The sequence below is a fragment of the Diplotaxodon limnothrissa genome, linkage group LG8, assembly GCF_057381915.1.
Source record: "Diplotaxodon limnothrissa isolate DT_005_m linkage group LG8, D_limnothrissa_male_GT1.1, whole genome shotgun sequence".
NCBI classification, from domain to species: Eukaryota; Metazoa; Chordata; class Actinopteri; order Cichliformes; family Cichlidae; genus Diplotaxodon; species Diplotaxodon limnothrissa.
Window position 1 is genome coordinate 22,208,996 of NC_140603.1, and position 23,007 is coordinate 22,232,002.

Genomic DNA, 23,007 nt, shown 5'->3' on the forward strand with positions numbered 1-23,007 from the left:
GACAGATGGTTTGAAAGAGGAGTGAAAGAAGCCATCTATGTCCACTGTGAGTGACCATCTTTGAACAGAGGCGGTGGTTTACGACACCAACTCTCTGCCATCTATAATCCAGTTTTGAGATCCCTTCCCAGACGCCTTAACGCCCACTCACATCCTGGGCCATCTGACCTCAGGAATTCGCATGATAAGGTGGGGCCAGGTTTCACAATGAACATACCCGAAACTCTGGCTGATTGGGACCCACGCCCAGTTTCACACCTTGGCTCAGGCGATTAGAGGGTCATCAGGGGGTCCTTTTGTCCCTCTGTGGGGGGAAACTCCCACTAGGTTTATATCTGGGACTCTCCACCATTTGACCTTAGAACTGAAGAAGCTTCTCGGATGAGAGGTGAAACGTCTTCAAGCAACTTAAAGAAGTCCAGACGCTTTTCTTTGCAAGCTCCTTTGACTTTGGTCAACTTTGTTGTATTATTTTGTGCTATAGAAATTGATTGATTTGATTTGATTTTTGCCCTACTGTTATAGTATAAATTAAATGTGTATAAAATACTACTTTAGGGTGAAGATGAAGGCAGAGTCTCTGACAAGTCACATGCTTCATTAATGACTGTAAAGTGGATTTTGGCTAAATGAGCCTGAAAAGGACTTTCATGCTCTTTGTTGAAGTTCATTATGTATCAGTGCATCAAAATACAGCTCACAAGCTTGTCAAAAGACAGTCTTGTTGGGTTAATTGGTGATGGTCAGTTGGCTGTAGGTGTGGGTATAGAAGTGTGTGGTTATGTCCCTGTGCTGGATTGGTGACCTGTCCAGGATTTTTTCCTGGTTCTTGCCCCATAACAGCTGGGAAATGCTCCCGCAGCCCTAGGATGGATAATCTGTTAAGAAAATGGATAAACTTTAGATTTTAGGCTAGTTTTCTTCTTTAAGCTACAGTTTACTAAATCTCATTGTTTATAGATGGTTTCCTATAATTGCATATAGGATGTAACCTCTCTTTTTGTCTAAGTCACTATCATAATATAGTGACTGTGGTAGTAAAACTCTGACGGCATGCATTGCATGTAACAAATTTCCATGGTTCATGTTTTTGCGTGATTACTTGTTCCGTGTATTTCGTGGTTATGACCCAATTAAAGCCACAAGGATCATTAAAGGAGAAGTGACCTATGCCTAAGCTTTAACATACCGATTAAGCCAGAATAGTGAAGTATTCGATGTCTGAAAATGGTTTATGGTTTCACTCTGCCTTGACTTTATGGCAACCGTTCAGAGGCAGCGAAGACGTGCAAACGCTCGCTGCTGAACATGTCTGGATTCATCCTTCGGCTTGGTTACATAAACAGGTTCTCCACCACACTTAGGATTGATTGTGGACACGCCAAGCAGCATGTGCATTGTCTGAAAGGAGTCCTGCTGTGCTGCTTTGGCTAGCTTGACAGATGGTTAATGGTGTGTAACACATCTGTTTGAAACAAAGGTTACTGATGTGGACATTTGTTATTACATCATTTAAATTCACTTGGCTAAAATTAATATAGAACATAATGTATAAAGCATTTATTTGCCTCAGTTATTAACTGTATAAGAAATAAATTCAAAGGATTGTCAGGGATTTCCACAAGGATATTTAGTAACCAGCTAATGGGAAATATTTTGACTGTAAATGCTTTGGCAGGTCATTTTAATACCACTATTTAGTTTGAGTTTCTTAATAGATATTAATATTTAAAATGGCATTTTCTTAAGACTAATCAGTTTTTCATTGATTTTCATTCAATCCTATTATTCACGTTTTATTTTACATATTGAAACCTTTATTTTTTTTCTTGACGAACTTAAATTAACTTTAAATATTTTCAGAAATGAAGTATTTGGAGTATATATGATATATAATATACATATGTATACTTATTTCAGTGCTATTTTTAAATGTGTTCCTTATTTATTACTCTTGTCTTACACAGAATCTTTGTTTAATGATTATTCACATTTAATAATCCATCAGCAAGAGTGGCTGACATTAACAAGATCAAGAATAATTAGCATATAGGTGGACCGGCATGGCTTTGCATACTCTAGGTCCTATTCAGAGCCTACATGGAGCTTTTCAGAACATTGTGGACATGTTAGCTGGGGACTGTCATCAGGTGGCATCGCAAAAACATGCTGAGCAACCAGTCTGTGGGCTACTGGGTTAGACTTTTAGCTTAGCCTGTGCTGTGGACAAGACAGAAGCCTTAACATACAATGAGCATCTTTTTTATAAAGTGAAACAGTGTTAAAATACTGAAAACCATTGCCGTCTTTCTTATGCTGCTTTTTTGATCATTGACTCAGGATATACGAACTGCTTACATATACGTCTGTCTAGCTGTATCCTCAAAGTGCTTCATTTGGTTAATCAAATACTTACAGAAATGGATGCAAATGCAGTACAATCAATTTCACATCACTTTGTTCTACCGCAAAGATGGTCGACAGCTCACTTTACTCTGGGTGTTAGAGCTCTGTTATTGTGTAAAGCACAACCTTAGAGTAAAAATTGTAATAACGCAGTATGATAGAGCACGTGTACTATTTTAGCTGACATCCACATTTGAGCATTTGATTTTATTGTGTTGTAAATATGTAATTTTGATAAAGAGCGAGAGATCTTTAGGGGTTTAATCAGTGCCAGGAGAAGGACTTTAAATTGTGAAATTCAGGTGAATGATGCGATGGCCAAATGACACTTTGATTCATTCGTCTTGTTTCATTTTTTAAACAAAAGGAGACAGAGTTGTCAGGTACAGCAGTGAGACAACTTCATCTAACTCCCTAAAGGTTGATCACAGAGTAGAGCTGCCACTCACTGAAATCTCAAACTGCCTCCAGGGCCCGCCAGCATCTGAGCTGCGAGGTTCTGGCTTTATCAAGTATTTAGCCAGACACACACACACACGGGTGCACACATGCACACACACAAAAGACCATTTCATCAAATGCCAGCCATACAGAAAGGCTCTTTTGCTGCAAACCCCAGCCCGTTTGCAACCACAATCAATGCCTGACACCTCCATTAGAAGCCTGCAAAACCACCCGCGGGACGTTTTAAAGGTGACAAATGCAACATTAATATGAACTGCAGCTGACATTAATGCTAACATTTTTTATAACCACGATAGCATCGGAGATGCTGAGCATTGTGATTTTCACCATGAATGAATCCCAGCGTCTGGGATTACAAGTCTCAAAGCCAATACACTGTAATCACTCGAAGACTTCACTCTGAGGAAGTTATTTAGGTAAGATAAATATGTTAAGTGGAGAATGTGCTTTAGCTTATGAGACTTGAACAGCTTGTATGTTGTATGTGGTTAACTTAGAAGCTTAAGATAAACACTGTCTTTTGAGATGCAGGCAAGTGAGTTCTCTCAGGGAGCTGATCCTTTTAGCCCATGCTTGACCCTCTGAAACAGACAGGTCATTGAGTGTCAGCTCACCCACTGGTAGGCTGGCACATCCTCGGCTCAACTGCGAGCTCTACATTCTGGCAGGATAAAGCCTGGGCTAGAGTGGTCAGATGTTAAGAATACTCAACACAAACTGAGCTGACAGTCTTGCATTTACTTCCAGTTCTTTCCTCTACTTTTTATTCCCAGACATTAAACCTCGTTTTCACAAAACAATTGTGCTGCTTATTCTCGAGTTTGCTTGAAAGAAACGCTAATCTAATAAAATTGCTAGATTTTAAATGCGGCTGAGTGTATTTGAAGTAAAACCTTAGACGCAGATGTTAGTAGCTCGTAACCAAAGTGACAAAAAACATTAATGGTGAGCCTTAGTGAGGTTTACTGCCTTATTTGTAATGGTTTTCTAATAGTTGTGGTTTTATTACATATTCCCACTGTGATTATTAGTGTAGGGAGGTGATTTTACTCAAAACAAAGACCACCTCGTTTAACATGATAGGCAATAACTTTAATGAATGGTGATGTAAAACGGATTTGGCAATAATTGATAAGAACTACATTGATTGCACAGACATCGTCGTGCATCGTCTACTTTGGGAAACACCAGTTGCAGCAGTCTATTGTGCACCGAGCTTTTCATGCTGTCTTATGAGTTGAACGTGGTTACGAGTTGGTCCAGAGTCTATACAGAGCTTTGCAGACTGGAGCAAGAAACGGGTCAATGGGCTTCTCTTGCTTGGTTCCTCAGCCAACTGCAGCACTTTGAAGATGAACAAAGTTTAACACACAAAGTGCTGAAGTCAGATGAGAGTTAAAAACAATGAAAGTATCCAGCGCAGCCACTGTCTCTACTTTTCGTGTGGTTTTATCTTTCTTTATTCCTACGTCTCCCTGTTCTTGTTCATGGCCACTTTTCAGCCAGCTTTTGACGTGCGAGCGTGTTGAGCCACGTGCAGCAAAACCGAATAAACCTTTCATCACAGAGTTTCAGATCTTTTATATTGTCTATTTTTTATAGGTTTACCTTTATTTTTTGATGATAGACTGCATCCACCTCTGCTGCATGGTGGATACCAGTGTTATACAAGTTAGAGAGGAGTTCTGTCATTCTTCAAAGACAGTTTTTTTTTTTTTTTTTTCTTCAGCTGTCCTTTACTGAACTAAGGGAGTTGTCTGGTTTTAGGACTGTGCTTTGCTGGAATATTCCTCTTCTGTCAGGCTCCCGGAGACTGGGCATTATTATGTCAGCTAGTATATTTATCCAACATCCATAGTGCTCTTACCTTTTGCACTCAGCCAGCCCAGTATCATCACATTTCTACCTCTGTGCTTTGTTAGGACCATTCATCGGCTGTGGCAGCCCACGCTAGGTTCAAACCAACTCCATCTGATCAGAAAAATTCTATCTTTATCTCATCTGACCAAAGAAAGTGCGTCATTGGGCTTCTTTTCATTTTCTTTATGAAAGCTTAATAGTGCCATTTTGTAGCAAAGAACAACCAACCAGTTTATTTCCTCAGCAGCCATCCAAAAAGCTGCTGTTATGTAATGCCCCCCACACTGTCTGAGCTATCATCGAAACTCTCATTGATAACATTTCCGTTAATAACCCTTTTGCAGAGTCTTGTTTTTCGGAGCTGGATTATACAAGTAGCGCATTGTTCATGCTGTAAGGATAATAGGAGCCACTGCTGCTCTCACTAGTGGGGCTAGCGTTTCTTCTCTGCCTCTTGCTAATTGTGAAAAGGTTTCAGTGTTGAATAGGCCGAGTGCTTCACTATAGCTGCAGATGCTCCTCCTGTCTGGCTGACGAGGCAGCGGGGGGGTGGAAGCAACCAAGGTGGATCTGGAGAAGTTTTTCTTCTGGAGCTAACGCCACGTTCCAGACACCTGGGAGTGGCATCACCTGCGAGTTGGAATGTTCTGGAAGTAAATTTGGAGAATGGTTCTTAGCAAGGTAGAGCCATTCAGGTATCCCTAGCAGAACAGAGCAGTGCTTCTTTTTTGGTGCTTAAAAACACTGCTGCAGCACTTTAATACATAGCTTGGTCAGCGCTTTCTCAGCGGCTTATTTTACGACTCACAAATGTACAACAGCGGCAGGACAGAGTAAAAGTTTTTGCAGTTTTACTGCTCTTTACGTTCAGTCAACTTGGGATACTTTGGGCAGCTTCAACTATCTGATTGGGAAATCCAACTGGAGGTAGTGTTCCACAGAAAACCTCTGGCTGGGAACTCGGATATTCAGGCTACTGACTTTTTCAGAAATACAGAAATACACTGTAATTGATGTGATTCTTCTTATTCTAAGCGCAATCAGAACCTGTCGTCAGTCACACAGAAGGACAACAGGATTTTAAGTGTTAAGTTTTAGTGACAAAAACGACAACTCGAGTGTCAAATCCATCACACTGAGTAATTGTAAAATGTGTGAACACTCAAAATGTTGTATTTTATCTCTACTTTATACAGTGTGTGGACCAAAAGAATAACAGCCACGCTTCTGCAAGCTTTTTGGAGTGATGTTATAAATACCTCCCCTACTCATGAAACCAACCATGCTTAGTCATTTGTGAAGCCATCACCTTTGAACATCCATGTAACTAGTGAGATAGTGAAAGTGGATAAAACAGGGTTTTGAAAATGTGGCAACAGAACAAACTATTTTAAATACGCAATGCATAGTACAAGAATTTGTGTTCGGATTTTGCTTCAATTGCTCCCTTTTTATAATTTAAATAACGTAGTAGCATAGCTGTTCATAATTTCATAATTAATGATGATCTTTTTTAAAACAAAGCTTTAGACGTCCTGTTATAGCGTATCCACATATACAGTACATCAAATAGCTTTACAAATAATCTGGAGCATTTTAGTCAACACTTTCGAATTTGGAAAGTAGGTTTACTTTGTTCAGCACTGGTTGTTTAATAATAATAATAATAAACTTGTACACTGTGTCTGCTCATTTAGAAAGTATTGCAACCACAGAGCAGAGTGGTCTGCTGGGTGACTAAACCCGATCCTTGGGTGGAGCTGGTGGTTCTGTGGATTATGCTGGAAGTTAATTGCGCTCATCTTTTCCAGCAATTTGGCAGATAGAATTTTCGGAAGCGCGCATGAACTAAAGTACAGCATTTCTACTTTCTACAGCTGAATGTAGGACTGCAGTTTCTGCTCATTCACCAGTCACCTCTTGAATATTCCTCCTCTGCAGGAATGCTTTTTGTACGAGTAGTTGATGTTTTGATGTTAGGAGTTAATAGCAGTTGTTTAGTGTGTTCTGATTTTCTGATTATCTATTGGAAATCCCATTGTATTGATTTTATGCTGATGTGAGCTCTGACTTCTGTTTTAGCAGAGCACAGCCTCATGCCGGTGATTATAAATAACAGTGTGAAGAACAGGTTGTAGGCATTTCCTGTTGCGTGTCACGCATATTTGTGCTCTGTTTGCGGGCCCAGATGCAGTGGCTAGTATCTGGTGACGCACTGTTTCATTTGCTTGTCAGTGAGGTGAAGTCACATTTTTTTGCTGCCAAAGAGGTTTGAAAATAAACTTGATGATTCAGTTAGAGCGTTTTCCAAATCTTTGAAGGTAATTATACATCATCAGGATACATTTCACAAGAGATGTAACACAGGGCAGGAAACAATTAGCTATAGCTTGTTGTGCAAAAAACAAAACAACTTTGTGGATTGTGCCAGTTTACTTCATCTGTCTTTGCTTTAGTGTGGCTAAGTGGATGGAATAACTGCTATCCTGTGATCTCTTACAGTTGTTTAACAAGTGATTTTTGATGTTACTGTCCTTGATAAGCTGTAAAAACAACCTGTAAGTGCTACCATTGATTATTCGTTTAAAGGCTCCTGAGGCATATGTGCAAAGGGCAGGAGGGTTTGCTTTGCAGAGGTGTTGCAAAGACCACTCTGTTGAGAAGCCCTGTGCAAGGCTTTACTCAGCGCCCTGTAATGAGCTGTGCTGTGCTCTTTCCCTGTTGTATTGGGAAGATGATTTTCAATTAAAGGAATAACTTGGCTCTACAGAGGCAGTGGATGCTGAGTTATCAGCCTGCGTTAGATTGCACCCCAAGGCCTATGTTGGAGCTGGGCACATGGTTGTAAGCGCTGCCAAAAGGTATTATAGCTCTTGGCATCCAAAACTGGCACAAGTGCTTTTCTCAGATTGTTCTTCCCTTCACCTTACTTCACTCTTCATGCCACACACCCGTCCACTTCCCCAGTTGTACATCGTCGCAATTTTTTACCGTGTTCTGTTTCTCCTGCTACCCCCTTTTTAACACGGCATTGTTAATCTTCCTGTAGTCAGAAACAGCATCAGTATTTCCTTCTTGCCTACTGGAAGGGCCCTATCTATTGTGATACAGTAATATCTCAAGTGGCATTTCCTGTTGATTTCCAGAGGGAGTAAAAATGTGGCTCTAGCACGGAGAGAAAGACCCGGGCCTTTCCTGTTTCCCAGCTTAACTGCTGTTGTATTCATTTCAGGTTAGTTACAACAGTGTTATCTTATGTTTCGAACTGCTGATGAAGCCTAATGACTGCTGTATATAATTGGGCTCAAAGAAAACAGGGTGATTTTGTTGGTATTTCACAATCCTAAGATCACTGTCTGAATTTGCCCCTAAATTAGAATCATCAGGCTTCTGTCTAAATGCCTAAACCTCTTATTAAACCCTATTAGTGAGGGACTTGAAATTAATTATCCTGTTTTCCCTGCTTTGTATGTCACTGACAAAGCTTCTCTCTCTGTCATTTGATTGTTATAAAATGCTGTATAGTTGATTGTCTTCTTTCTCAGTGTATGACACTGAGAGACCGAATGCATTTCACTACCTCAGCCAAATCCCACTATATTACAGTATATTTTAATAGCATACTTAAAGGTTTCTATTTCACTTCAATGAAAATTCCTCTAATTGTCTAGTGCTTGAAATATTATTAGACTCCCTTATATGATAAGGCTTTAGTTATTTGTTATAAGTCATATCTGCACAAGGTTTCCAGAGGGTTGCCAGTTTCAAACTAGCTGCACTTCTACCAGACTCAGAAATGTTTCTCTGCTGCTGTACTGCATGTGCACAATAGATTGAGCCCTTCTTCCTCACGCACAGCATAACAGCTGTGGAGAGAAACTAGCATGGCTTTAAATTACTGCAAAGGTGACACTTGTATAAAGAAACAACATATACATGAGCGCTCTCAGCATTATGACTATACTGTTAATATTCCCCTTTTGACTTAATGTGCATTTATTTATACACAGACTTGGTTGAGACTAAATTTGAGTGAAGGATGTTGACCAATAGAAGTGGCCTCTCAAATTAGGACTTCCTGTTTTGTTTTGGTTTTTTTTGTTTGTTCACTATTATTATACTACTCAAGATAGATATCTTTGTGTATTGGAAAGGCGGTCAGACGAAGCAGATTTTTTAAAAATAACTTTTTGATTTCCTGTTATTTCATAACATCAGTGTATTTTGTCGCATATATGTTTGCTTTTGGCCTTTTTTGATTCCCTTTAATGCACTCAATAGGGAGGAAATTAGAGGAAGGAATAGATTGGTAAGTCCAGGCAACAAAGGCTGAAGGCTAGATCTGAAATGGGGGGGCCTTGAAGTTTACAGTTAGCACTTTAATCTTCAGTTTGCCAGAGCAACCCCTTTCCTACTGTTTTTACAAGTTGTGGACAAAACACTCATACACCCATCAACTGAAGATATTGAGCGTAGACATTTATGAGAGATAAATACATTCAGAATTTTTGTGTTATTCTTGAAGTGAATTTAGGAATGCTAGAAGGAGGCTTTGTTTTTGCACCATGTGTATACAAGTATGTACATGTAAACACGGTTCAAATTCCTCCCACTGACTTTTCATTTTTCTCTAATTTTAAAAGTGGCAGTAACTTGCCAAGAAAAGTCAAAGATTGGGAAACTAGTAAACAGATGTAAATGAAGCAGGTTTCAAAAAACAAAACAGTCAAGGCAACGTGCTGTGAAGATGGAAATGGAAATGCTCGAGCGTATAAATAATAAATTCTTCTGGCTAAAATGTAATGAAAACTTAAATGCTATTCTGTTCACACGAAAACTGCCTTTGAGCCATTTTTACTTTTGTTATTTAGAGTTATTTGCACATTTGGTACTAGATTGAGACTCATTTGTATGCTCTAAGTCACTACTTAGAACAACCGCTTCCTTTAGTGTGTATTATTGTCAGCCTTGGTGAAATCAGACAGAGGAGCTGCCGCAGAAGTCCACAGGTGTTCCAGAAATGCAGTACAAAGGCCTGGTCCTCGGCCCCTTCCCCCAGACTGGTGCTCTCCCCGTTACCTTAATAGCACATGGCAGGTCCCCGAAGAATACCTGTGATCTCTGCTGCAGCAGTGCTCGCTCCAGCCGACTGCATCTCACCACCAACTGGGCTCGTCGGGAAAACACAGCAAACACCTGCAACAGCACCTCGCTCGGATCATACTCGCCCATACTAATGACTACACAAGCTTGATCTGAAGGCATGCTTGTTTTCGGCTCCTGCCATGTCCTCCAGGACACCCCGTGTTCTGAAGATGTGTTCACAGAAACAATTTGTATGCAAGATGTTGGACACTGAACCAGTTTCTAGTTTCTAGTATTTGAAATCTTGCTTTAAACTATTACTATTACACCACCAATAAGACATGTTGATGTTTATGCAAATGAACGACTATTTTCTTTTTAAATTTGGCTGCGTTTGATGCTGAATATTATTATTTGAGGTCTGGTATGTCTCATTGTGTGCACTGAGGTGATGCTTCACAGAAACTTGAGTTGCATCAGCTTTATAAGGTCAGATGTATAATGTAGTCTGATGCTTTTAGCTAGTAAGAGCTGTGTCATTTTACATTCAGACCACTTCAGTTAGTCTGGAATGGTCATATATATATATCCTTCAGAGACTGCGTGTGTTTGCGTGCATGTAAAACCCCTCTCTGCTGACTCCTCCGTCTTGCCTTGGAGACCTGTAGTGCGGCAGGAGTATAATAATCATCCTCTATTCAGTCCTGCTGCCTGGAAAAGGTTATTCTTAGCCCACTGTGTGCTTATTAAAGTGCTCTTTATTCATCCCGATTGTCACGCTCAATTTCAGTGTATATTATTGTTTTCTCACAGTCCACATTTTTTATTTGTATTGACATTTGAAATTTTGCGCAATTGGCGCAACCCTTTTCAGTTCATATTTAAAAAAACAAAACCAAAAAAAACAGTATAGTGTTAGTGGTCATGCTCCCAGTTACTGACAGGTTCTACAAGTTGAATGTATTTATAGAAAGTCTTTTTAATAGATAGATGTTATCACTGGTGCTGGGGTGATCGCTGTAAACGTAAAGAGATTTGTGCCTGCCATTCTGGGCCTGGGTTAGGTTTCTCCAGGTGTTCTGGCAGCTTCCCGCATTCGAGAGATGAACACGTTAGGTTTTTGCTGTTTCTAAATTGTTGATGTATGTGTGAATGCAAAGGTGCCACTGTTATCCCTGTCACTGGACAGTAGCAGCACTAACACCTTCTGTTAGTGAGAGGTACACAGTCAAAAGGAAGATGACTTAAAGGTGTGGCGCCATAAAGAGAGCTACAGTGTCCTCTTTCAGACAGTAGATGAACTGTGGCGCTGTGCCCTGGCCCAGTATGAAATCAATCATGAACTTATTATTTTAACTGTCAATTGCGTAAAGCTACTCAAGCAAAGTTCAAAAATAAAAAAATACAGAGCTAGAAATGTCAATAATAGGTCCACTTTGAACATGACAGAGGTCGCATTCTTTTGTCAGAGAACACAAACTTTCAAAGTAAGGAAGTACAACCACTAGTAGGTTCCAGTGGGTTTCAAACAATGAAGTATGGAGCCCTGCCTAGTTTGTCATTGTTGCCACTCAAAACGACTCGCTGGAACGATTTGCTTCACATTCTTTGCTAATTATTTGGCTTCTCATGCTCAAAAAGGCACAGGAAGGGACTTGCCTTGAAGTTAACAGTTGATTGTTGAGAGAGAGTAACATGATAACTAAAGTCTGCTAGTTGTTTAGTATTTGGTTTATCGAATCTGGATGTTATGAAGCTGAAACTTACTACAATGGAACCTGAAGGCTGTGATTTATTTCCTTTTGCACTTACTGTTTCCTGTTTGGTTGTGTTTAAGTATGAAAAACTACTATTGTAGTTTTCATTTTCTTTTACTTTACACAAACTAATGGCAGTTTAACCCTAATTATGTTACAAAAATTGGATAAGTTCCTGGGGGCCTTTTTATTCTGAAGTTGCACATTGACTCCAGTGCTGTATAATCCAAGCCCTTCCGGTGCTGAGAGCTGCCTTATGCTCCACACTTGTCTTTCTCTGTTGTCTGGGACTTCCTGGCTGTCTCTCTCTGTGGGCTTTTACTCAAAACATCAAGAGGCTCAGTCTCTTCCCACTTTTCCGTGCACTTCCTTTCCCCTCTCCTTTCAAACCCCTCCTTCCTCAGCATACTGTGTTATCGTTTGAGTGTAATGGTATGTTGTGCTTCACGTGGATTAGTGCCAGTTATTAGTGAGTCCAAAGTGTAGAATTACAATCAGTCCAAATTTTAGACGATGCTGCTTATAATTGTGTAGAGGGCGTAGACTGCTGGCTAAGTGGAGAGTTCTGTAATCTGATTCCTCACTTGTTTCCTATGATGATAACGTTCTCCGAGTTTGCACAGCCTTATGCACAACGTTATGTATGGTAATGAGCCCCGTCCAAATGATGCTACTGTTTATCCCGTTCCCAGAAAATCATTTGCATGCCACACTCTAGGGAGAATACGGTCCACTTCCCCATCCTCTTCGTCTTCTTCCTCTGATGGATTTTCTCTTCCTCACTGCTTCCTAATTGACATCAGATTACTCGAGTATGCAAATACAGGTTTATGAGTAATCAGAGCTGTCATTTAGCCGCCCCCCCCCCAATCCTCACGTGACAAGAAGCATTTTAGTTTCTCTGCTCAATTGCACCATCTTCTCTCATGTCAGAGTTTGATGGTCGTCACTCAGTCAGCATCTTCCCAGGGTGTTGTTTGTGTTCATTTTACAATTGTACCTCTTGCCCAGTGACGATTTTGCCAACTCTCTAAACTCTATTAAACTTGTCTCATTGGCACTGATTATAGAGTTCTCATTTACTGATAAAATGTCATGCTTTATCTTTTTATTGGAGCGGTTCGTGTCTTGTTTCTCCCTCGGATCACCTGCTGCTCGTGCTGAATCAGCTGGCCCTCTCGCCTAGTTTTAAACAAACATACATATGCAGTTGATGGCTTTACAGACGTTTCCAGCTACTCTTAATGATAGTTTAATTGAGCGCGCAGTGCATGCGGAGTGACTGGGCTACTCTGTGATGCCTCGACACAGATTAATCCCACCTCCCTTTTTGATGTTTTGTTGCTTTCTAGGCCTCTTGGTGCCTTTTGTATCTCAGTGTGGTACCATTGAATTCATTTCCTAGGGCCTTTGTTGCTCCATTGTCAGCCCATGGGTCATGTTCTGGTAGATTCAGTGGACTCGTTGGATTGTTCTGGGATGCGCAAAATGCACCGTGGATATGCACGCGTACATGCAAATACACACAGGCCTGAATCAAATGGGTACACATGCGTTTTTATGCCCTCTAGATGCAGTGAGGTTCTTTACTGCATGCACTGTAACGATTAAGGCTGCGTGCACATGCTGAACGTCTGAATTTGTCATTTTCTCTGCCACATTACCTCAGTGCTTTTCACACGTTTAGAGTATTCGTTGCTTCTCTGCAGATATTTTATTTGCCATGTGCTTTGTGACAAATGAATAGCTGAACAATATAATCACCAGCCTCAGTAACGAATATCACATCCTGACAATTAAGTGAGAAGCTGGTTTGAGTGGCAATAAAGCGGATACGCATCTCCAGCCAGCTTCGGTCCAAGACAGTGGGGTTAGAGTGCCTTCCAAAGCAGGTGGAGATCCAGCTTTGAAAGGTGTCATAGATCCAGCAGGTAGGGAAAACATGTGACAGAATAGGACAGGACCAAGGGGATTGTTATAAAATGTTCCGACTTATATTCTAGCTGACACACATACTGCTAATTTGAACTTTGCATAATCAAAGCTGCTTTGTAACTATGATCTGGCATAAATCACTAATTGTGTTCTTTAATGCTTTTACCTTAAACAGAATTAAAAATCCCAATAATATCACAGTTATCATTAATTGCAAATTATCTGAAAATGACCTGGACTTTCCAGAAGTATTTAAATTGCTAACTGACTGTTTTTCAACATAAAAAGAGCTAAAATGCTGTGTGATAGTTTAATGAAGTACAGTGAACTCTTCAGATGGCAGGTAATTGAGAAAGGAAATGGTTGATTCACTTGCTTCACCATCGGCATGCTGGGAAGGCTCCAGTGCCTGCAGTGAGGGTCTATTTTAATTAAGCAGTCACTCACCTCTGGAAACCTTTGTTGAAGCACCTCGGTGTGCCTGCTCTCAGCAGGACATGCACACGTGCCTATAGATGCACACAAACATGTGTCTCCACAGCCCCTGTCAGTTTACTTTTTATGCAGTGTGTGTGTGTCTGTGTGTGGGGGGGTGGGGGGCAATTGTGCACTCTTAGACAGACAGGTGCTGGGCTTGGCTGTTTGACGGTGACATATTGTTTACTGCTCACTGAATGAGAGAACAAGTGTCAACAGTCAGGATTTTATTGTCTTTATAATTTGACCTTGACATGTTGATGGAGCTCTGACTGTGTGTGTGTGTGTGTGTGTGTGTTGGCACTGGATTCAGTGGCTTTAGAGTTAATAGCCTGCGCTCTATTGGTTGACTTCAAGAAACGAGTCCTTTAATGTCCTAATTGGGTATAAAATAGACATTAGATAGGAAGATTTACTTTTGCCAAGCTGATGTTATTTTGTTGCCCTACAACATATGTTTTCTGTTTTCTTGGAAGCATTGGAGACTTCAATAGATTTGTTGGAAATTTCAAAGGATCTGTGATTTGCTTTTTGATCTGCGTGTTAAAATGTCCACATTCGTTCTCTTGGTCTTTTAACATTTTTTTTCTTTAAAGTTGCATCATACAAATCATTTCAAACTTTGGTGGTTACTTTATTAATCATTACACATAACTGAATAATAACCGGTAGAACCCAACACAACTTTTTCTGTTATAAATTCATATGATTTGACAGGTTATGTTTGTCATTTTTCAGACAATTCTGAGAGCACTGTATATTTTTCTTAACATATAAATCATCTTCTTGTTGTTTGAGAGCAGTTTAAAACAAATATATATATCAGGAACACCATAAAGTTACTGTCATCATTTTTGTTTTGGCATTATCCATATTTATTGGTTTGTTTTCAGTAGGTGGGAAAAAAATATGTTGATATTACAGCGTTGAAGGTGCCAGGCCCAAGCATCACTGTGTTAGACTGTGTGGGTGGACATCCAGTATATGTGTGATGCCTCTACTACACATTGCAGTGGCACACAATTAGCGCCACAAGGGAGCCAAACACTTTATTGCCTTTTTCCTCCTGCTGTAATACCTCCTCCTCTTATATTGTCTTCTCTCGTCCTTCTCCAGCAATCTATAACTACGATGCCCGGGGAGAGGAGGAGCTGTCACTGCAGATCGGAGACACAGTGCACATACTTGAGACATATGAAGGTGAGAACAGGCTTACTGATGCCACGTTTAATCGGAGCTGACACGACAACATTGGACATCGGCTTTTCTGTCAAGTTTTTGTACATTTCTAAGAATCAATTGTGTGATAATGATATTTAGTTGCTGTAAAGGCAGGCGATAGTAATCCCAGACCCATGAGTTGGTCTGATGTTTTGCATCGTGGAAGAACTGTTATTTCCTTCTTTAGTGTCATCCTTTATTTAAACAAAAGAATGTTTAGTGGAGCAAACTGTGATTTGTTTTAGGAGGGTTTTTTTCTCCTTGTGTAACATGGTTTGTAACTGTTCTCCTTATTAGACTGGTACAGAGGCTATAGGCTGAGGAGAAAATCCAAAAAGGTGAGCAAAAAACTACATTTTAAACACTTAAATTTGCTACTTACACATTTGAACTTTACAACTTCAGTTTTTCAGTTCTTCAAATGCTCTTTCGGCTTTTACACTTACGTCTCTTTTCGATCTCTTTCTCTTCCAGGGCATATTTCCCGCTTGCTACATACACCTGAAAGAGGCCACGGTCGAGGGCAGCGGGTCAGTACTGCTAAGTCAAATTTCTGAATGCTTCTTTATTATATTATATTTATCAGGAGCAACAAACAGTGTTAAAGATGGCACCAGGGATCAAACAGGAAGCAAGTACATAACAAGTTTTTTAGTTGATAGATCTGCTGAGAAAATTAGGGACTAGATAAAGTGCAAGTTGTTTGTAGACACCCTCGGAGGTTGTTTCAGTGGAAAGGTCTGCGCTTGATGTGATGTGACATGTGTGTTCGCTTTGGTGCAACTTGCGAAGCTGTTTTTGTTTTGGTCTGTCTTCTTTGATTTCACCAGCACAACACAAAGATGAAACCCAAACTTCAGAATCTTTGAATTAAATTGAGAATCTTTAGGCACTGATATGTTTTTAATAGTTGGATTTTACTGATATAGTATAAGGAACATGTATGTGATGATTACGCTCGACGCTGAAAACTCTCTTCTTCTCACACAACTTGTCCGTTTATGAATCTTATACCTATGTTATACTTTGTGCGTCCTTGACTATTTAATGGTCTACTTGGGTCCAAGTGATGACGTGACTGTGTGGATTTATCCACCTGTTACAGCTGCTACAATACAGCTAACTGAGAGAGAGAACTTCCAAGAGAACTCCAAGCAGAATGGAGTAATATAACAAGAATACCTACTTGTCCATGCTATCTGCAGCTCTCTTTGTGTGTAAGGGAGTATAATCCTGGCCTTAATGTGGAGAGGAAAGGGCAGACGGGACACAATCACTGTAAAAATAAATAAATAAATAAAATAAAATCATTCTTTGTCACTGCAGGCAAAAGGAGACAGTCATTCCCACTGAGCTGCCCTTGGTTCAAGAGGTTACCACGACACTGCGGGAGTGGGCTACAATATGGAGGGACTTATATGTGGTAAGCCAACCTTTGCTCCTCCAGTGGAAACACACACACATTAATAAAATGATAATGTGCATTATTTTATGGTTTATTTGCCCTTTTTTGTGTTTATTTCTATTTCACCAATTGTTTTTTGTCATATTTTCATGTTTATTGGTAAATACTATTTGGAGGATTTCCTGTAAAATACAAAAAATCTATTATTTTATGCTGACTCAGTGGCTTTAACAGATTTTTGCTTGTAACCAGCTTACCTGGACTCACTTGTATCTATAGAAATAAAAGAAAATGGGTAAGAGAAAAACATAAAAGTATAAGACTATAAAAGAAAAATGGAGCCACTGTGCCGTCACCTATTGGTTAGCAAAGCCCTGTTATGAAGCCATAAACACAGCAGTTTGCTTGGTACCAATAAATCCCCAGCCACACAGACCTAGAGGCCAGTAGGTGACCCCTACTAAGAAAAAAAAGTGTATTTCCCCAACACCAACCCCCTAGCAAATTGCACTTAGAATTTCGTCATTTAGCAGTCGCCGTAGGTCACAAGAACTTTGTGTGGTTGCCAGGGGAACATTCAGCAGTTTCTTGTTATCTTGCTGTTTTAAAACTGGACATGACGACTGAAGTGTGCATTTAACTGAAAAATTGAGGGATGCTGAGTGCTCAGATGCTAGCAACTTATCACATGGTGAAACATTAAATGTTATCGTGTTCCTAGGCACGAGTGAGGGCTATAACTTATAGGGTGAAGTGATGTTGTATATTCAACATGAATCTAAACCGATTCAGTCCATAAACTAATCTTGAAACTGTTTACTAGGGCGATAGACAGGGCAGGGCTATCCTTCCACAGACTTCTATAAAATCGGTGTTGTTTTACAACAGGGGTGTCCAAACTTTTTTCACTGAGGGCCACATACATAAAAATATAGGAGGGGCTGGGCCACTTACTAGAAATTAGGTATATAACCTTAACTTTAGTGTATTAAAGTTAGAAAAATCACTTAAAAGTGGTCGAATATGTTATATTGTTGAATATAATTAAAGACGAAACTGCCTTCATCACAGCTTTCCATAAATGGATCTTTATTGATTTATTCAGAAAAAGCTTTGGTAGCTCATTCTCAGAACAGCAGCCTCAGATTTCTTCTTAGACAGAAGATTTACAGCACAGAGAAAAAACAACAAAGGGGAAAATGGGACGGGTACATTTCAAGTTTGTTATTTAAGTTATTAGGCTTAGCAACACACCTATTAACGTTCGTTTGAAACCGTTATCAACATTAACAGACTGAACTGGACTTAATAACAGGAGTGCATATATTTTAGTAAATTATTCTGGTGAGTATCAGCTGCGCTGGGTATGTAAATCGGGCCATCCAGCTGCGGTGCTGATCGTATGCCACTCGTGCCAAAAATCCGGACAAATGTCACTTGATCAAGGAGCAAATCTGCATCAGATGAGATCAGCTGACTACATGTGCGTGCGCTGTGCACAGCGGTGTGTACTCTGTGTGTTAACAAGAAAAGCGCATATAAGAAAGTTGTGCGCAAAAGCACGGTAGTGACAGAATTGATGCGCATTATTGATATTTGAAGCATGTGTACCTGCACATTAACACACGGGTACTGTGGAATATATGTTTTTACTCACCTAAAGCGCTCGTGCTCTCGTCCACTCCCCGCAAAAAAATAGCAGCTGTGCGGCGTCTGTGGCATCGGTGCTCTCATCGCATGCGATGGTGTAAAAATCAAAAGCACAGCTTTATCAGACAGTTGCAGTTTAATGTTGGCTGACGAGTCTTCAATGCGTTGCACAACCGTATCTCTGGACATGCTGACGTTGTTGAAGTCCTGCACTTTTTCCGGGCACATTATTTCGGTGACTTTAACGAGGCCGTGTTTTATGAGGTCTCCATCTGAAAAAGGCTTGCCATGTCTTGCGATGAGTTGGGCGACCTCATAGCTGGCTATTGTAGCCTTTTCCTGGACCTTTTGAGCACGAAAAAAATACTGTTGCTGACCACGCAGGAGAGCTACCCTGTGCTTTAATTTCTCCTCTCGCTCAGCACCAGTGTAGGATGCATAGGCCTGATGTTTGGTTTCATAATGACGTCGTACATTATACTCTTTCATAACTGCCACAGTTTCAGTGCAGATCAAACAGACACACTTCCCCTTGAATTCTTTGAAGAAATATTCGCTCTCCCACCGTGTCTGAAATTTTCTGCATTCACTTTCTACCTTTCGCTTCTTTGGTTCTGCCATGTTTAGTAACTTGGGGTACATTTCTTCTGTGATTGTCCTTTTTGGTGGAGCAACTGCCTTGATCAACAGTAGCTCCCCCTGGTGTTAAAACTAAGAAGTGCAATACACTTAAGCAAAAGTTGAAGTGCGGGCCATATTCTATTCTATTTATAAAATTATTTGCGGGCCAATTAAAAATGGACCGGAGTTTGGACACCCCTGTTTTACAACCATGGGAGTCGCCCTCTAGTGGTCATTACATTTGCTTCACTTTTTATGCCTGGAAGCTACATCCATCTTATATATACAGTCTTTACATGACTTCTTTAATAAATAAAAGTTACATTTAAACTAAAATAAGTATATCAAAAGTGTAGAGACACACTTTCAACAAACATTGCGGATACACAAAAAAGGTTTTTATTAAGTCATCATCTTCCCTGCCCTGGCTGGTGCTTATCACCACATTATAGCCAAAAACTGAGGTGCAAGTTTCTACTAGAGTTCAAACTTTTTTTCTTAGCTTTTCCTAATGTGTCTAAGCTGTACATTGTTGTTCTGCCTAACAGGGAGACAAGCGTGAGATGTTCAACTGTGTCCGTGACATGATCTACGACCTCATCGAATGGCGTTCACAGATTCTGTCCGGCACCCTCCCACAGGACGAGCTGAGTGAGCTCAAACAGAAAGTCACCTCCAAGATAGACTATGGCAACAAGTGAGTCTTCAGCTGTGAGAGTGTTTTATATTTTTCCTTCTCTCCCTATGGCTTATATCCCTTTATCCTCAAATCTATCCGGAAAAAACAAGTCTTGTTGGAAGAGGTCAGCAGTGTCAGTCAATAGAAAATGACAGGTCATCACTTAGCTTGAGAACAAACTGATGGGGTTTAGCTTCAGCAAACTGCACTGTATTCCATCATGAAATGACAGCTCTTGCACTATCTGCAGTGGGCCTAGAAAATCAGTTGGAAATGAAAATCGTGAAGCTCTTTTCTGCTCCTGTGATGAAATTTTGAACCTTTGGCCAGGTAGAGAAATGAATTTTCCCTCAGAAGCAAGTAGTGATCAGCTGATGAAATGCAGCACTGAGTATATGTAGACATATACTGTTGTTTTTTCTGGCTCCCCTGCATAGCAGAAAGATAGGTTTCGAAAGAAAACAGTGGAGCCGAGGTTATGAATATGAAGTAGAATTTGGGCAGGAAATAAGGTGACAGGAGTACATGTTTATAAATAAAATGTGTTGTTTCCTTTCTGACAAATGCACACTGTCTTGGTGGGTCTGAGCGCTTGTTAACTCTACCCTCTATTTATGCAAGGTACCTGGATCTTGATCTGGTGGTCAGAGACAAAGATGGGAACATACTGGACCCAGAGCTCACCAGCACCATCAGCCTGTTCAGGGCACACGAGGCAGCTTCCAAACAAATTGAGGACCGGATCCAAGAGGAGAAGGTAAACAGACAAACTCAGTAGAGAGAAAAACTGAATATATTACTGTTATTTGCTTGTTGGAAAGACATTTGATTTGCAAGTTTTTCGATTCTGAAATTTACTGTTGCCAACTTTGTGACTTTTCATAAACCAGCAGCAGCTATTTTTTAAGTGGCTAGCAAATATAACAAATCCAGGGAGTTTAAAAAAAACAAAACACTTTTGTTGGTATGTAGTTTAGCTGTCCCGCTTCTGATATCAGCAGAAATCAAAGCACAGCACCAGTATCTCTAGTTAAGTCTCATTTAGCAACTCCTAATGATTATTATTGTTCTTGTTCAGCACTACTGAACCTCCAAGGCCCAGAATATGGTATTTGGGACAGCTCTATTATCCAGATACTATATTAAAGCTTAGCAAATGCCCATTAGCGCACAGTGTGAATGAACACAGATCACATCATGATCTTGTTCCTTCTGCGTCATCGAATCTCAGCTGGTCAATCAAGCACGATTATAGTGTTTGCATTAAAAAAGAAATAAAAACAAGAAGGGTAATCACAGATTTCCACAGTAAGGACATCTGACAAAAGTTGTTTGGTTTTCTGTGCAGTTTGGGCACAGCTGTTTCAATCTTTCTTTTTATTACTTACTTTTTTATGTCACTGTAAAAGATGATGAGCTGGTCTTCTGCAATAATATCTGCCATTCTTCATCCAAAATAATATCTGTAATTTTAGCCACGAAATGGCTAAGATTAGTGGTGATGTGACTTTAGCTTCCATGGTACACCCCTTTGGTCCAGTCTCAACTACTAGATAATCTTTACTGATTCAGTTACCAGTAGTTTTTGTGTGCCTTAGACCAGCGGTCCCCAACCCCCAGGCGTGAGTCGTTCGGTACTGGGCCGCGAGAGTTGATGCTTGGGTATGAAATTTATGGTTTTTAGGGTTATTATCGTTAACACGGTTCCCCTGCGTTTTTTCCCTGTGTTGAAGTTGTGTGTCTTATTTTGAAAGGAATATTTCCGCGTTACCATAGCGATTAGAGAGCAATAAGGAGCAGAGAGGAGGATGTTACTCTCAATGTTCAGGAGGACGCTGCTAATAAAGTTACACAATTGCACAGTGAATTTGTGTTTATTATTATAATTATAAAATACCACAGTTTGTGTCTTGGTCATATCATTTTATTTTGTTGTATTTATCCGCGACACCTTAAAGGCCGGTCTGTGAAAATCCGCTGCTATAGACTGTTCACCTGAAGCGGATGTTTCACTGTATCCAGTACCTCAGTTAATGACAAATTACAGCGACATTCCCTGTGATTTGTGTTTATTGCTAAAGTGTGCGTGTGTGTTTTGATAGCATGATAAAATGCTAAACTAAAGGGGTTAACATGTTAAACACATCAGCCATTGGTATGATAACACTGTCACTGCCTCTTTTTAACCCATCTGTACTGATGCACATCCATACAGATTGTTTTACCGTTCCGTTTTCCAAAAAGATGACCTAAACCACTTTGATTCAATCTGCGATGGGGTTTTGGCATTTGAACAACTTTGGATTAAAAGTAGGACAAATTGAGCCAATCCTGGTACACTAAAATGCTTGATTTCTTTAGAAAGTCAGGAGCCGTGCCAGATTCCCAATCTATTTTACTTGGCTTATCAGTGGTGTGCCACACCTGAATGTCAGTTTGCAGTATGTAGGGAGTGCCAGCCACTAAGTGCCCTGCAGTTATGTGGTCTCATCGTACGTGACCTTTCCTTTGGAGGTCTTTAATGCATATGGATGGCCAATAAGAAAGTGTCCAGGTCAACACGATGAATATTAATGACGTGACCGCAGCATATTTTTGAAGGACGCTAGGGAATAGGTTCTTTTACTGTATATGCAGTCCTGGAGATCAAGTAAATGTAAAGGCCTTTTTATTCAATGTGAAAGATATTAGGAGCTTTTTAACTTGTTAGATTTTTTGTGTGTGTGTAAAAAAACAAAAACCAACCACAGTGGCTAGTCTTAATCCAATGTACAGCTGGCATCAGCACTGTTTCTCTCTCAATACACTGCTGCGCATGAACAACGTGTGATACTGCTGATTAGAGCAGGGCGATATGGCCAAAAATATTTATCACGATATATATTTGAAAATTTGCGATAACGATATAACCGACGATATAATTGATGTGAGACAAAATACAACTCCACAACATTACTAGCGCAAAAAGACAACCTTCCATTTATTTTCACTTAAACAAGAAGCTGGTTTTTATGTACATTAAAGCTTTATAAAAATGTAACAGTGCAAATGCAAATTCCTTGCTGAAAGTTTAACCAAAAGGCATTTCCAGTAGAAATGGGCTGACATATCCTGAGCATAACCATGTATAATATCCACTGAAGTTAAAAAGAGGTGCTTTGCAACATTAAACTGCAGTGTGCAGTACGCATTTTTCGGACCATAAGGTGCACGGGATTATAAGGCACATTAAGCGAAACAAAGCAGTCAGATAAATCAAACTTTATTAAACTCATTCTTCTTGCTTCCTCCACTTCTGTACCATTGATTCATTAATGTTGAATTCTCTGGTAGCTGCTCTATTCCCATGTTGTTGCAGTATATTAATGACTAACCTCGTATTGTGGATGGATTATCTCAGTTGTTCTCCTGACTGAAGTTTGGTCCGTTTACAGCATCCTGCCATG

At 40.1% G+C, this 23,007-nt stretch overlaps 1 protein-coding gene across 2 annotated transcripts in view; it reads left to right on the plus strand.

Moving 5' to 3' along the window:
* dock1 (dedicator of cytokinesis 1) overlaps positions 1–23,007 on the plus strand; it is a 201,025-nt gene that overhangs the window by 10,654 nt on the left and 167,364 nt on the right. For both annotated transcript variants that reach the window (XM_085361488.1, XM_085361489.1), the window contains exons 2-7: positions 15,102–15,185; positions 15,504–15,544; positions 15,681–15,736; positions 16,533–16,629; positions 19,431–19,579; positions 20,183–20,318. In XM_085361488.1, coding sequence (XP_085217614.1) covers positions 15,102–15,185; positions 15,504–15,544; positions 15,681–15,736; positions 16,533–16,629; positions 19,431–19,579; positions 20,183–20,318 — 563 coding nt within the window. The remainder of the gene's footprint in view (positions 1–15,101; positions 15,186–15,503; positions 15,545–15,680; positions 15,737–16,532; positions 16,630–19,430; positions 19,580–20,182; positions 20,319–23,007) is intronic.